The sequence below is a fragment of the Procambarus clarkii genome, chromosome 63 (genome assembly GCF_040958095.1).
Source record: "Procambarus clarkii isolate CNS0578487 chromosome 63, FALCON_Pclarkii_2.0, whole genome shotgun sequence".
Lineage (NCBI taxonomy): Eukaryota > Metazoa > Arthropoda > Malacostraca > Decapoda > Cambaridae > Procambarus > Procambarus clarkii.
This window is the reverse complement of record NC_091212.1, coordinates 9,010,922-9,026,128: the sequence shown is the minus strand read 5'-3', so window position 1 is coordinate 9,026,128 and position 15,207 is coordinate 9,010,922. Positions and strand designations below refer to the sequence as shown.

The 15,207-nt window shown below is 48.9% G+C and overlaps 1 protein-coding gene across 1 annotated transcript; it reads right to left on the bottom strand.

Moving 5' to 3' along the window:
• Positions 1-384: 384 nt before the first annotated feature.
• On the bottom strand, positions 385-1,417 carry LOC123769690 (DNA-directed RNA polymerase III subunit RPC1-like). The gene is made up of 2 exons (XM_069308658.1): positions 1,189-1,417; positions 385-1,061 (listed from the first exon to the last, which is right to left on the bottom strand). Exons 1-2 carry the CDS (start codon positions 1,415-1,417, stop codon positions 385-387), a joined length of 906 nt encoding a protein of 301 aa, XP_069164759.1.
• Between the last annotated feature and the right edge of the window lie 13,790 nt (positions 1,418-15,207).

The window sequence follows — 15,207 nt, the reverse complement described above, 5'->3', positions numbered from 1 at the left end:
ATTAAATTAATTAAATAAATTAAAATAATTTAAAAAAAATGATTAATAATTAAATAATTATAAATTTATATATAAATTTATATATATATTTATAAATAAAATTTAATAATTAAAAATAATTAAATTAAATAATTAATACAAAAATAGCAGCAATTAAAAAAAAAACTTTAGTGGCATCCAAATTAAAGATAACAACACTTTTATATATAAATACATTATATGAAAAACACATTAAAATAAACAATCTTGTCGTCAAAGAGTTCAAAGAAAAGTACTGTACTGTGTACTCCAAATATTCCTGCAACATAGTATAGAGCTTCTCATTAAACCATCCCACATTGCTACTATTTAAAAATGATATACATTGCATTATCAAATATATAACTAGGCCCATCCACTGATAGGCATAGGAATATGTACTTCCGGGTGATCGAACAAGAGGGTTTGCATTCTGGGCTTCGGTTCCCTCCGGTGACTGTGGAGAAGCTTAAACACACCTGTGCCAATATTCGTGGGCTTCCCCATTATGATGGGATCACTGACGCCCTTGATGGGGTTACTCTGACCATGATACGCTGCGTCAAACAAGTGATCTGCAGTTTTGTCAAAAGAGGCAAGCATAAGGACAGATTCCTTCATTTTGGAGAGTCCACGTCGAGTGATCCCCAGTACTTGGCCACGGAAAGTCATCAGGTCAGCCAGGAACATCACGTGCCGCCGATCAACACTCAGAGTTTCCATCGTTATTGTAATTTCCCTAATGATAGTTAGTCTTGCAGCTTCAATGCCAAGACATGTGAACACTTCATACGTATTGTTGGAAGTACAGCGGGTTCCAGCGACACCAAAGGTAGCGATGACCTCCCGTAGGTTGTCTCCCTTTACCAGCAACTCATAGCGATTAATTCCTCCAGGTCCAGTGTCATTTTGATTAATAACAGCACGATTCACTGAAGACAAACCCTTGATGATTACTTTGGTAATGTGTTGTTTCAAGTGTTGCAGCTGGTAGTACATTGCAGACGCCTTCGTGATGGTGGGTCTAACTGTGATGATCGTATCTCACTCGACGCCTTCGTGATGGCGGGTCTAACTGTGATGATCGTATCTCACTCCACACCAACATCCGATTCTTTTACCTTTAGTTTTGAGGTGCAGATGAAGTATTTAATAGAATGAGTCTTATACGGTCCCTTGCTAGCTTCAAGAGAGGGAAGCAGTCGTCTGGCAGGAAGACTTCCTCCACGTAGCTGCACACTTCACCCAATAACGTCTTCTCGACGCCACCTTTAACCTGCCTGGCTTTCTCTGGATCAGTGGTGTCGTCCTTAAGTTTGGCCGTAATAATCGGAGTCGAGATACTGCGTGATGCGTTGATGATTTCCAATATACGTGGCACACCGAGGGTGATGTTCATGGCAGCCACACCAGCAAAATGGAAGGTCTTGCGTTCCTGGCTCACCAATACTCTGTGCACAGAGAGCACCAACGGCAGTTCCTGGCTCCATCACTACCGCCTGATACCGATCCAGACACGAGTTGAGGAAATGAATCAAGTGAGTAAAGGTCAGGCGCTCTGTGTCGCTCTACGGGATGAGACTTGCGACCCGTAGCTTTTGATAGGCGGGATCGAATCTTATCAACTCTCTTGGAGAATTTTTCCATGAATGTCTTTAGCTCGTCTTTGAACTCATCTGATAACTCCTTAAATGTATCTTCTGCCAGGTATTTCTTTGCCAGCTGAAGGATTTCAGTGCCCGTGAGGGGATCTTCCTCCGGGGTGCGTAGACTTTGTGAAGATGTGCCATCGAAGGTACGCCCGAAATACGCCCTCGGCGTATTCTTCGCCCTCGCCCTCACCATCAGTCCCACTTCGGGGCTTTGGTACAACTCAGTAACACAGCTGGGACATCCTTCTTTCTCAATACCTTTATCTTTCCATCTTCACAGATTTGTATGCGAATTTTATACCTTTGACTTGTCTAACTTAACGAGAGATTTGTTCGTGTCATAATGTCTATTGAACATTTTGAACGAAGAATGCCCTTTGGACTATCCACGTTGAAACATGATGGGTTATTACACAGCACAGAGTAGGAGATACAAAACTCATAAGGGTTGTACAAGGTCACAGTTGTACAAGGTCACAGTTGTACAAGGTCACAATGTACAAGCGACGGGGGAAAGGCGATAACTGGGACTGCCATCCAGCCATTTTTTTTTTTTTTTTTTTTTTTTTTTTTTTTTTTTTTTTGAGATATATACAAGAGTTGTTACATTCTTGTACAGCCACTAGTACGCGTAGCGTTTCGGGCAGGTCCCTGGAATACGATCCCCTGCCGCGAAGAACCGTTTTTTCATCCAAGTACACATTTTACTGTTGCGTTAAACAGAGGCTACAGTTAAGGAATTGCGCCCAGTAAATCCTCCCCGGCCAGGATACGAACCCATGACATAGCGCTCGCGGAACGCCAGGCGAGTGTCTTACCACTACACCACGGAGACTGCTAAGCCATTAGGTTGCATCACATTACCTAAGGAGTGTTCAGGGACTCGATGTGGTCACTATCAATCCCAGTGCGAGGCTCTGATACACAGGAGTAGTGACAGGAGTACACACGATCACAACAAAGGATTGTTTGTGAAGGAAGCGGATGGCGTCGTTGTCACCGTAGGCTTCCTCGCTACAATAGACTTCTCTACTGTGTCTGCACCTGACACGCTACAATAGACTTCGCAACTGTGTCCGCACCTGACACGCTACAATAGACTTCGCTACTGTGTCCGCACCTCACACGCTACAATAGACTTCGCGACTGTGTCCGCACCTCACACACTTGGGCATTACCATCAAATTTGATTGCACCACAGCCTTTTTCTGCACCATAGATTTTTACAGTACCGTAGGCTTCCATGGTTTCATAGAACTTCCACGGAAACATAAGTACCATGTACTTCCAAATTTCTGTAGGCTTCCACATCGCCTTATTCTTCCGCAGTACAGTAGGCTTCCATGGCAGTAAAGTAGGCTTCCATGGCACCATTATTCAGGCTTGTGCGGTACACGGCTATGGAAGCTTATATCCTAAACACGAACCTTCCCCCCCCCCTAGTGTTTCCTGAAGAACGAGAGAAAAACGTAATAATAATATTGGAAGAACATTATGACTCGGCTGAACACCGAACATATAACACTAACTAACACTTCTAACAAAACCGAACATACAACACTAACACTTCTAACTAAACTAAACTTACCTTAACTGGTGAATGATACACACACTTCAGCGCTTATCAGCTACCTCACCCTGTCACGGTAAATGAGACAAATGTATGTGAATGCATATGTGTGTGTGTATATATGTATGAATATGTGTGTGTGTGTGTATGTATATGTATGGGTATAAAGTATATATGGAAGCTGATCAAAATTACATTTCACCTTTGTAAATGCACATTAATGACACTATGTAAAAGACACATCAAACACTTTATGTAGGGCATACGTAAATCTGTGTATCTATGTATTTACGTATGTAGGTTAGCTTAGCATTTTAAAAGCACCGAATCACCTTCTGTGGTTGAGTGTTCAATAAACCCTTGAACTATATGTTTAACACTTCTCTAACCCTGTCTATGGAGGACAGAAGAAAATGTATATATGCTGGTTAGCATTGTAAATGTCTGGCCACGTCTGTGGTAGAAAATAATAATAATAAAAAAAAAATTGCTGGACGTCCAGGTCTCCGCGGGACGTTATCAGGGCGGGATCGTGCTCAGATTATGCATGGCTGCCGCTGTTAATGGCGTGTGTTCCTGAGCCTCCCTTGCCACGCCCCCTCAACACGGCACCCTAGCCACGCCCCCTCAACACGGCACCCTAGCCACGCCCCCTCAACACGGCACCCAAGCCACGCCCCCCTCAACACGGCACCTTAGCCACGCCCCCTCAACACGGCACCCTAGCCACGCCCCCCTCAACACGGCACCTTAGCCACGCCCCCTCAACACGGCACCCTAGCCACGTCCCCCTCAACACGGCACCCTAGCCACGCCCCCTCAACACGGCACCCTAGCCACGCCCCCCTCAACACGGCACCCTAGCCACGTCCCCCTCAACACGGCACCCTAGCCACGTCCCCTCAACACGGCACCCTAGCCACGCCCCCCTCAACACGGCACCCTAGCCACGCCCCCTCAACACACCCTCGCTGACCACACCCTTGACCTATCGCGAGGATCGCCTAAAATTAACAAGAAACTGATGCTGTCAGAAGTGGAACTCCATTACTGTGTCAAGTGCCCCTTACCATGATGGCCAGGGTGTTGGCAGCATGATAAGAGCCAGGGTGTTGGCAGCATGATAAGAGCCAGGGTGTTGGCAGCATGATAAGAGCCAGGATGTTGGCAGCATGATAAGAGCCAGGATGTTGGCAGCATGATAAGAGCCAGGATGTTGGCAGCATGATAGGAGCCAGGGTGTTGGCAGCATGATAAGAGCCAGGGTGTTGGCAGCATGATAAGAGCCAGGGTGTTGGCGGATGATATGAGCCAGGGTGTTGGCGGCATGATATGAGCCAGGGTGTTGGCAGCATGATAAGAGCCAGGGTGTTGGCAGCATGATAAGAGCCAGGGTGTTGGCAGCATGATAAGAGCCAGGGTGTTGGCAGCATGATAAGAGCCAGGGTGTTGGCAGCATGATAAGAGCCAGGATGTTGGCGGCATGATAAGAGCCAGGGTGTTGGCAGCATGATAAGCGCCAGGGTGTTGGCAGCATGATAAGAGCCAGGGTGTTGGCAGCAAGATAAGAGCCAGGGTGTTGGCAGCATGATAAGAGCCAGGGTGTTGGCAGTATAATAAGAGCCAGGGTGTTGGCAGCATGATAAGAGCCAGGGTGTTGGCAGCATGATAAGAGCGAGGGTGTTGGCAGCATAATAAGAACCAAGGTGTTGGCAGCATGATAAGAGCGAGGGTGTTGGCAGCATAATAAGAACCAAGGTGTTGGCAGCATGATAAGAGCCATGGTGTTGGCAGCATGATAAGAGCGAGGGTGTTGGCAGCATAATAAGAACCAAGGTGTTGGCAGCATGATAAGAGCTAGGGTGTTGGCAGCATAATAAGAACCAAGGTGTTGGCAGCATGATAAGAGCCAGGGTGTTGGCAGCATGATAAGAGCCAGGGTGTTGCAGCATAATAAGAACCAAGGTGTTGGCAGCATGATAAGAGCCAGGGTGTTGGCAGCATGATAAGAGCCAGGGTGTTGGCAGCATAATAAGAACCAAGGTGTTGGCAGCATGATAAGAGCCAGGGTGTTGGCAGCATGATAAGAGCCAGGGTGTTGGCAGCATAATAAGAACCAAGGTGTTGGCAGCATGATAAGAGCCAGGGTGTTGGCAGCATGATAAGAGCCAGGGTGTTGGCAGCATGATAAGAGCCAGGGTGTTGGCAGCATGATAAGAGCCAGGGTGTTGGCAGCATGATAAGAACCAAGGTGTTGGCAGCATGATAAGAGCCAGGGTGTTGGCAGCATGATAAGAGCCAGGGTGTTGGCAGCATGATAAGAGCCAGGGTGCTGGCAGCATGATAAGAGCCAGGGTGTTGGCAGCATAATAAGAACCAAGGTGTTGGCAGCATGATAAGAGCCAGGGTGTCGGCAGCATGATAAGAGCCAGGGTGTTGGTAGCATGATAAGAGCCAGGGTGTTGGCAGCATGATAAGAACCAAGGTGTTGGCAACATGATAAGAGCCAGGGTGTTGGCAGCATGATAAGAGCCAGGGTGTTGGCAGCATGATAAGAGCCAGGATGTTGGCAGCATGATAAGAACCAGGGTGTTGGCAGCATGATAAGAGCCAGGGTGTTGGCATGGGTTAAGAGCTACTCACAGCAGAGCACAATGGCTGCCTTCAGCCCGTGATGGGATTAGAATATGCGAAAGGTTAATCCGGTGAAGCCACCAATCTGGCCGACGCAATCAGCCCGATTGGCGAAGCAGACTCGACTGCTGCCCGCCGGTGCTGCTGCATTGTCCAGCTGCACGATTTGCCACTTGCAGCTGACCTGGACCAGATATAACGAGGAGATTTTAAGCTTTCCTTCTCGCGGCCTCTCGACGGTCAGAGACCCGCGCCGATGGAGTCGAACCCCGGCGCTCATTATGGAACGCAGACTCCCGCCTCTGTCTGCGGGTTATCTTGAGGTTATCTTGAGATGATTTCGGGGCTTTAGTGTCCCCGCGGCCCGGTCCTCGACCAGGCCTCCACCCCCAGGAAGCAGCCCGTGACAGCTGACTAACTCCCAGGTACCTATTTACTGCTAGGTAACAGGGGCATTCAGGGTGAAAGAAACTTTGCCCATTTGTTTCTGCCTCGTGCGGGAATCGAACCCGCGCCACAGAATTACGAGTCCTGCGCGCTATCCACCAGGCTACGAGGCCCCGGGGACTTAAGGAATCTGCTTGATTTCTCAGACTGTGTTATCTGGCCCTGGGGGACATAACTGCGCATGTGCAGAAGGGGTAGGGGTACAGGGTGGGGTTTCATAGGGGTGCTGGGGTAATTAGGGGTTTATGAGGTTATGAGGCAAGAGGTAAGGAGGTGAGAGGTAAGCAGAAGAGTGAGTGAGAGTTACCCTTCCTTAGGTAACCCCTCGTGTGGGCAACGGAACATTTGTTATAAGATTTGCATAGAGATTAGTTATTTTAATATTTTTTAATATAATATAATGTTTTTAATATATAATTTATATATAATATTGTTATAACCTTTAGAGTAGTGGTGGTGTTGTTGGGTTGTTTAATAAGTTTATGTTGGCAAACAGGTGGTGTAGGTAAACAGGTGGTGCAGGTAAACAGGTGGTGCAGGTAAACAGGTGGGACTGGTAAACAGGTGGTGCAGGTAAACAGGTGGTGCAGGTAAACAGGTGGTGCAGGTAAACAGGTGGTGTAGGTAAACAGGTGGTGCAGGTAAACAGGTGGTGTAGGTAAACAGGTGGTGCAGGTAAACAGGTGGTGCAGGTAAACAGGTGGTGCAGGTAAACAGGTGGGACAGGTAAACAGGTGGTGAAGGTAAACAGGTGGTGCAGGTAAACAGGTGGTGCAGGTAAACAGGTGGTGCAGGTAAACAGGTGGGACAGGTAAACAGGTGGTGAAGGTAAACAGGTGGTGCAGGTAAACAGGTGGTGCAGGTAAACAGGTGGTGCAGGTAAACAGGTGGTGCAGGTAAACAGGTGGGGCAGGTAAACAGGTGGTGCAGGTAAACAGGTGGGACAGGTAAACAGGTGGTGCAGGTAAACAGGTGGGGCAGGTAAACAGGTGGGACAGGTAAACAGGTGGTGCAGGTAAACAGGTGGGACAGGTAAACAGGTGGGGCAGGTAAACAGGTGGGACAGGTAAACAGGTGGTGCAGGTAAACAGGTGGGACAGGTAAACAGGTGGGGCAGGTAAACAGGTGGGACAGGTAAACAGGTGGTGCAGGTAAACAGGTGGTGCAGGTAAACAGGTGGTGCAGGTAAACAAGAGAGTGAAGTATTTGAAAAAAACTGTTCCAGATCATAGTGAAGATCTTTTAAGTGCCAAGTGTTAAGTGTCAAGTGTCAAGTGCCAAGTGTCAAGTGTGTCATTGACAGGGGGAGACGGAGGCTGGGCGTCCTGACGGCGTGTTGGGGGATGAACTGAAGGAGAGTTCAAGCCACGGTGAGTGAGTGAGTGAGTGAGTGAGTGAGTGAGTGAGTGAGTGAGTGAGTGAGTGAGTGAGTGAGTGGGTGGGTGGGTGGGTGCGTGAGTGAGTGAGTGAATGAGTGAGTGAGTGAGTAGATGAGTGAGTGAGTGAGTGAGTGAGTAGATGAGTGAGTGAGTGGGTGAGTGAGTGAGTAGATGGGTGAGTAAGCGAGTCATCGGGCGAAGAGAAAGCCACAACTAATTTACAATTTAGAAATTTAGACGTTAACAAACTGAATTAGTTAAAACAAAAATCAAATCTAATTTTTCCTGTTGAAGTATATCCTTATCTGTGGGTGTAGGGTGTATCCTTGGGGGTGTAGGGTGTATCTGGTAATGTGGAGGTGTAGGGTGTATCAGGTAATGTGGGGGTGTAGGGTGTATCAGGTAATGTGGGGGTGTAGGGTGTATCTGGTAATGTGGAGGTGTAGGGTGTATCAGGTAATGTGGGGTGTAGGGTGTATCTGGTAATGTGGAGGTGTAGGGTGTATCAGGTAATGTGGGGGTGTAGGGTGTATCAGGTAATGTGGGGTGTAGGGTGTATCAGGTAATGTGGGGGTGTAGGGTGTATCAGGTAATGTGGGGGTGTAGGGTGTATCAGGTAATGTGGGGTGTAGGGTGTATCTGGTAATGTGGGGGTGTAGGGTGTATCAGGTAATGTGGGGTGTAGGGTGTATCCTTGGGGGTGTAGGGTGTATCTGGTAATGTGGGGGTGTAGGGTGTATCAGGTAATGTAGGGGTGTAGGGTGTATCAGGTAATGTGGGGTGTAGGGTGTATCCTTGGGGGTGTAGGGTGTATCTGGTAATGTGGGGGTGTAGGGTGTATCAGGTAATGTAGGGGTGTAGGGTGTATCAGGTAATGTGGGGTGTAGGGTGTATCCTTGGGGGTGTAGGGTGTATCTGGTAATGTGGAGGTGTAGGGTGTATCAGGTAATGTAGGGGTGTAGGGTGTATCAGGTAATGTGGGGTGTAGGGTGTATCCTTGGGGGTGTAGGGTGTATCTGGTAATGTGGGGGTGTAGGGTGTATCAGGTAATGTGGGGTGTAGGGTGTATCAGGTAATGTGGGGGTGTAGGGTGTATCAGGTAATGTGGGGGTGTAGGGTGTATCAGGTAATGTGGGGTGTAGGGTGTATCTGGTAATGTGGAGGTGTAGGGTGTATCAGGTAATGTGGGGGTGTAGGGTGTATCAGGTAATGTGGGGTGTAGGGTGTATCAGGTAATGTGGGGGTGTAGGGTGTATCAGGTAATGTGGGGGTGTAGGGTGTATCAGGTAATGTGGGGTGTAGGGTGTATCTGGTAATGTGGGGGTGTAGGGTGTATCAGGTAATGTGGGGTGTAGGGTGTATCCTTGGGGGTGTAGGGTGTATCTGGTAATGTGGGGGTGTAGGGTGTATCAGGTAATGTAGGGGTGTAGGGTGTATCAGGTAATGTGGGGTGTAGGGTGTATCCTTGGGGGTGTAGGGTGTATCTGGTAATGTGGGGGTGTAGGGTGTATCAGGTAATGTAGGGGTGTAGGGTGTATCAGGTAATGTGGGGTGTAGGGTGTATCCTTGGGGGTGTAGGGTGTATCTGGTAATGTGGAGGTGTAGGGTGTATCAGGTAATGTAGGGGTGTAGGGTGTATCAGGTAATGTGGGGTGTAGGGTGTATCCTTGGGGGTGTAGGGTGTATCTGGTAATGTGGGGGTGTAGGGTGTATCAGGTAATGTGGGGGTGTAGGGTGTATCAGGTAATGTGGGGTGTAGGGTGTATCCTTGGGGGTGTAGGGTGTATCTGGTAATGTGGGGGTGTAGGGTGTATCAGGTAATGTGGAGGTGTAGGGTGTATCAGGTAATGTGGGGGTGTAGGGTGTATCAGGTAATGTGGGGGTGTAGGGTGTGTCAGGTAATGTGGAGGTGTAGGGTGTATCAGGTAATGTGGAGGTGTAGGGTGTATCAGGTGATGTGGGGGTGTAGGGTGTATGTGTTAATGTGGGGGTGTAGGGTGTATCAGGTAATGTGGGGGTGTAGGGTGTGTCAGGTAATGTGGAGGTGTAGGGTGTATCAGGTAATGTGGGGGGTGTAGGGTGTATCAGGTAATGTGGAGGTGTAGGGTGTATCTGGTACTGTGGGGGAGATGCTGTGGTAATGTGGGGAGGTGCTGTGGTAATGTGGGGAGGTGCTGTGGTAATGTGGGGAGGTGCTGTGGTAATGTGGGGGTGTAGGGTGTATCTGGTAATGTGGGGAGGTGCTGTGGTAATGTGGGGAGGTGCTGTGGTAATGTGGGGAGGTGCTGTGGTAATGTGGGGAGGTGCTGTGGTAATGTGGGGGAGGTGCTGTGGTAATGTGGGGAGGTGCTGTGGTAATGTGGGGAGGTGCTGTGGTAATGTGGGGAGGTGCTGTGGTAATGTGGGGAGGTGCTGTGGTAATGTGGGGGAGGTGCTGTGGTAATGTGGGGAGGTGCTGTGGTAATGTGGGGAGGTGCTGTGGTAATGTGGGGAGGTGCTGTGGTAATGTGGGGAGGTGCTGTGGTAATGTGGGGGAGGTGCTGTGGTAATGTGGGGAGGTGCTGTGGTAATGTGGGAAGGTGCTGTGGTAATGTTGGGAGGTGCTGTGGTAATGTGGGGGAGGTGCTGTGGTAATGTGGGGAGGTGCTGTGGTAATGTGGGGGAGGTGCTGTGGTAATGTGGGGGAGGTGCTGTGGTAATGTGGGGAGGTGCTGTGGTAATGTGGGGAGGTGCTGTGGTAATGTGGGGAGGTGCTGTGGTAATGTGGGGAGGTGCTGTGGTAATGTGGGGAGGTGCTGTGGTAATGTGGGGGAGGTGCTGTGGTAATGTGGGGGAGGTGCTGTGGTAATGTGGGGGAGGTGCTGTGGTAATGTGGGGAGGTGCTGTGGTAATGTGGGGAGATGCTGTGGTAATGTGGGGAGGTGCTGTGGTAATGTGGGGGAGGTGCTGTGGTAATGTGGGGAGGTGTTGTGGTAATGTGGGGGAGGTGCTGTGGTAATGTGGAGGAGGTGCTGTGGTAATTTGGGGAGATGCTGTGGTAATGTGGGGGAGGTGCTGTGGTAATGTGGGGAGGTGCTGTGGTAATGTGGGGGAGGTGCTGTGGTAATGTGGGGGAGGTGCTGTGGTAATGTGGGGGAGGTGCTGTGGTAATGTGGGGGAGGTGCTGTGGTAATGTGGGGAGGTGCTGTGGTAATGTGGAGATGCTGTGGTAATGTGGGGAGGTGCTGTGGTAATGTGGGGAGGTGCTGTGGTAATGTGGGGAGGTGCTGTGGTAATGTGGGGGAGGTGCTGTGGTAATGTGGGGGAGGTGCTGTGGTAATGTGGAGGAGGTGCTGTGGTAATGTGGGGGAGGTGCTGTGGTAATGTGGAGGAGGTGCTGTGGTAATTTGGGGAGATGCTGTGGTAATGTGGGGGAGGTGCTGTGGTAATGTGGGGAGGTGCTGTGGTAATGTGGGGGAGGTGCTGTGGTAATGTGGGGAGGTGCTGTGGTAATGTGGAGATGCTGTGGTAATGTGGGGAGGTGCTGTGGTAATGTGGGGAGGTGCTGTGGTAATGTGGGGAGGTGCTGTGGTAATGTGGGGGAGGTGCTGTGGTAATGTGGGGGAGGTGCTGTGGTAATGTGGAGGAGGTGCTGTGGTAATGTGGGGGAGGTGCTGTGGTAATGTGGAGGAGGTGCTGTGGTAATTTGGGGAGATGCTGTGGTAATGTGGGGGAGGTGCTGTGGTAATGTGGGGAGGTGCTGTGGTAATGTGGGGGAGGTGCTGTGGTAATGTGGGGGAGGTGCTGTGGTAATGTGGGGGAGGTGCTGTGGTAATGTGGGGGAGGTGCTGTGGTAATGTGGGGAGGTGCTGTGGTAATGTGGAGATGCTGTGGTAATGTGGGGAGGTGCTGTGGTAATGTGGGGAGGTGCTGTGGTAATGTGGGGAGGTGCTGTAGTAATGTGGGGGAGGTGCTGTGGTAATGTGGGGGAGGTGCTGTGGTAATGTGGAGGAGGTGCTGTGGTAATTTGGGGAGATGCTGTGGTAATGTGGGGGAGATGCTGTGGTAATGTGGGGGAGGTGCCGTGGTAATGTGGGGGAGGTGCTGTGGTAATGTGGGGAGGTGCTGTGGTAATGTGGAGATGCTGTGGTAATGTGGGGAGGTGCTGTGGTAATGTGGGGAGGTGCTGTGGTAATGTGGGGAGGTGCTGTGGTAATGTGGGGGAGGTGCTGTGGTAATGTGGGGGAGGTGCTGTGGTAATGTGGAGGAGGTGCTGTGGTAATTTGGGGAGATGCTGTGGTAATGTGGGGGAGATGCTGTGGTAATGTGGGGGAGGTGCCGTGGTAATGTGGGGGAGGTGCTGTGGTAATGTGGGGAGGTGCTATAATGTAATGTCTGGTACAGTACCATCCGTGACCCTGTAACCAGGTCCAGTACAGTGGCTACCTTTCCTCTTGACGTAAACACAATTTCCTCACTACTCAACGAGAGGGACTGTGTTTCCATCTTTCTCTTTATTCCCCATATTAAATATCTTATCTATACATACTGTGTCCCCCTCCCCTTCTTGCCCCGTCCTCGTGTAGTCACCACCCATTCCCCGCCCTTAGTTCCACCCTGACGGAATGTACCCTGGAGCCTAGTGAGCAGATGAGGCAGTGGTGCATTTTACCCTTGAGGTCCGCCCACAGCTCGCCATCCTCACCTGTCGTATCAGAATCATCGTAGCCAAGCTCTCGTAACAAAAGCTAACATGTAAACCATTCCAGGTCGTACCTAAGCTGACTTATCCTAATGGGGCTTTCCACCAGTAATCTGAGCGTTCGTGAGCGGTGGTAATGTAGAGTTGGTCGGGACGTGGTGGAGTTGACCATAGTTGCAGCGTGTCCTGGCCTCGCCCCGCCTGCACTCTCCCGCCAAACCTGTCTGGTGTAGCACACTACTGATCAGCTGCAACGAGCGGGCGTGTCTTGTTGAGGGCTCAGTGCTGACTGGGAGTTGGCCTGGGCAACCACAGTCGTCTCCCTGCCTCTACCACCAGCTGGCCTCTACCACCAGCTGGTGGCCTCTACCACCAGCTGGCCTCTACCACCAGCTGGCCTCTACCACCAGCTGGTGGCCTCTACCACCAGCTGGCCTCTACCACCAGCTGGCCTCTACCACCAGCTGGTGGCCTCTACCACCAGCTGGCCTCTACCACCAGCTGGCCTCTACCCCACTATGTGGATGTGGGTATCTGGCTGATGATTGGCCGATGTGGGTTTCCAGGCTTGTGTGTCTGCCGTAAAGACTGGTAAAGCGACTCAACGGCTTGCTGACTCCTTATGTACCTTGTGCTTCCAGCCTGAAGTCTCCAAAGGAATTTGTTGACTTACTGCGGGGCACACGGGCCACAGGGATAAGAGCTTCGTTGGACGTAGAATCACTGTTTACCAACGTACCTGTGGATTAAACAATCGGGATGATAGCGGACAGTGTTTCATGATCTGGCCTGTACTCCTCTTGACATACCAGAAAACATTCTAAGGAAACTACTCCAAGCTTGTATTAAAGAGGCACCCTTCTTGAGCCCTGATGGGCACATGTATAAGCAAGTAGATGGGGTCGCCATGGGTTCTCCCCTAGGTGTCCTGTTTGCGAACGTCTACATGGGTATCATCGAACAAAAGGTCTTAGTCGATATGAACTTGAAACCGGCCATATACTGCAGATATGTTGACGACATTTTTACACAGGTACCTGATGTCAGACGTCTGCAGAAGCTGAAGGAGGCATTCGAGCAGAATTCTGTGTTGAGTTTCACTTACGAGATGGAGAACGATGGGAAGCTGCCCTTTCTAGATGTAACAGTCACGGAAAGGAGCGAAGGTTTCCACACTGCAGTCTACACTAAGGAAACAAACATAGGAATGTACCTCAATGCCAACAGTGACTACCTAGACAGGTACAAGAAAAGTGTTGTCAACGCTTATGTCGACCGTGCTCTCAGCCACAGCTCAGGATGGAAGCAAGTCGATGAAGAACCCTGTAGTGTAAGGCAGGTCCTAGTCAACAACGGCTTCTCCAATGGTTTCGTTAAGGACATCATAAAAAGGAAGGTGAAACGCCATGCAACCTCTGAAGAGTCAACTAACACAACACTTGTACCCCCTATTAGACTATTTTACAGGAACTTCTTTTCCACAGCTCATAAAACGGAGGAAAGGGTCCTGAAAGACATTGTTAATAGGAACGATATTCCTACAGACAAAAATCAGGATACAACTGACGATTTACTATAAAACCAAAAAAAAAAAACGGCCAATCTACTCATGAGAAACTCTCCAGACACAAAGCAGAACGCTTTAAAAGAGACCAACGTCGTCTATGCCTTCAAATGCCCACTTGGGGACTGTAAGCCTCTAAGAACTCAGTATATAGGCAAGACAACAACGTCTCTTTCCAGGCGATTAACAATGCATAAGCAACAGGGCTCCATTAAGGAACATATAATCTCTTCCCATAGCCAGACCATCATTAGAGAAGTCCTAACAAACAACACAGAAATCATCGACAGATGCAGCGATAGCAGACGGCTCGACATCTGCGAGGCACTACACATCAAAACGTCAACACCAGCAATCAACAACCAATTAATGCACAACTATATTCAACTCACCTCAAGACTCCGAACCAATATAGAAGAATCAAGAGGAAATATAGGCCAATAGGCCCTTTGCAGTTACTTCCATTCTTCCCTGTCACTTATCCAATATATATATATATATATATATATATATATATATATATATATATATATATATATATATATATATATTTATCCTATAAGGGGTCCTTACATACAACCAGAGGTACCACCTCTGCTTAATCCTCGAAGAAGACGATATGCAGTACCCGGGAAAGGCTTGTCAGGATCTCACGTCCACTGGCACATATTGACTTCTCCTACCACACTCCATATATATATATATGTATATATATATATATATATATATATATATATATATATATATATATATATATATATATATATATATATATATATATATATATATATAGGGAAATTTATTGTACAAGATTACATGATTAAATGAAAAACCCGCCAATGGGAAACATTAATAAATGTCACGGACAGATTGGATCACTGTTGTAAGTCAAACACTTTTTCGAATTCCTCCGAAGTTGGACTCGTGCCCACGATGCAACAGGCATTTCCCCTCTGAATCGCAACACTGTGGCATTGGAACAATAAACTTTTCGCTTTCTGGTCTTTTGTAGCGCCGATCAATTTATCACCCAAATCCTTCAGGAACTTCAGTGCACAGCAAATAAAAAATCCCCGGCGTGGGGTGCTGTTACCGCTAGGAGGCGGGCTTTGTTTTCAGCATCTGCGTTTTCAAGTATTGTTGGGGCAGTCTTTTCCATTATGGGGCTATCCCAGTGGGCCTGCTTGTGGTCTTTTAGGGCTTGTGGTCGGGGTTGAGGGTGTGCAATGGTGTCCCATTGACTAGCTGCTTTTGATCGTGAG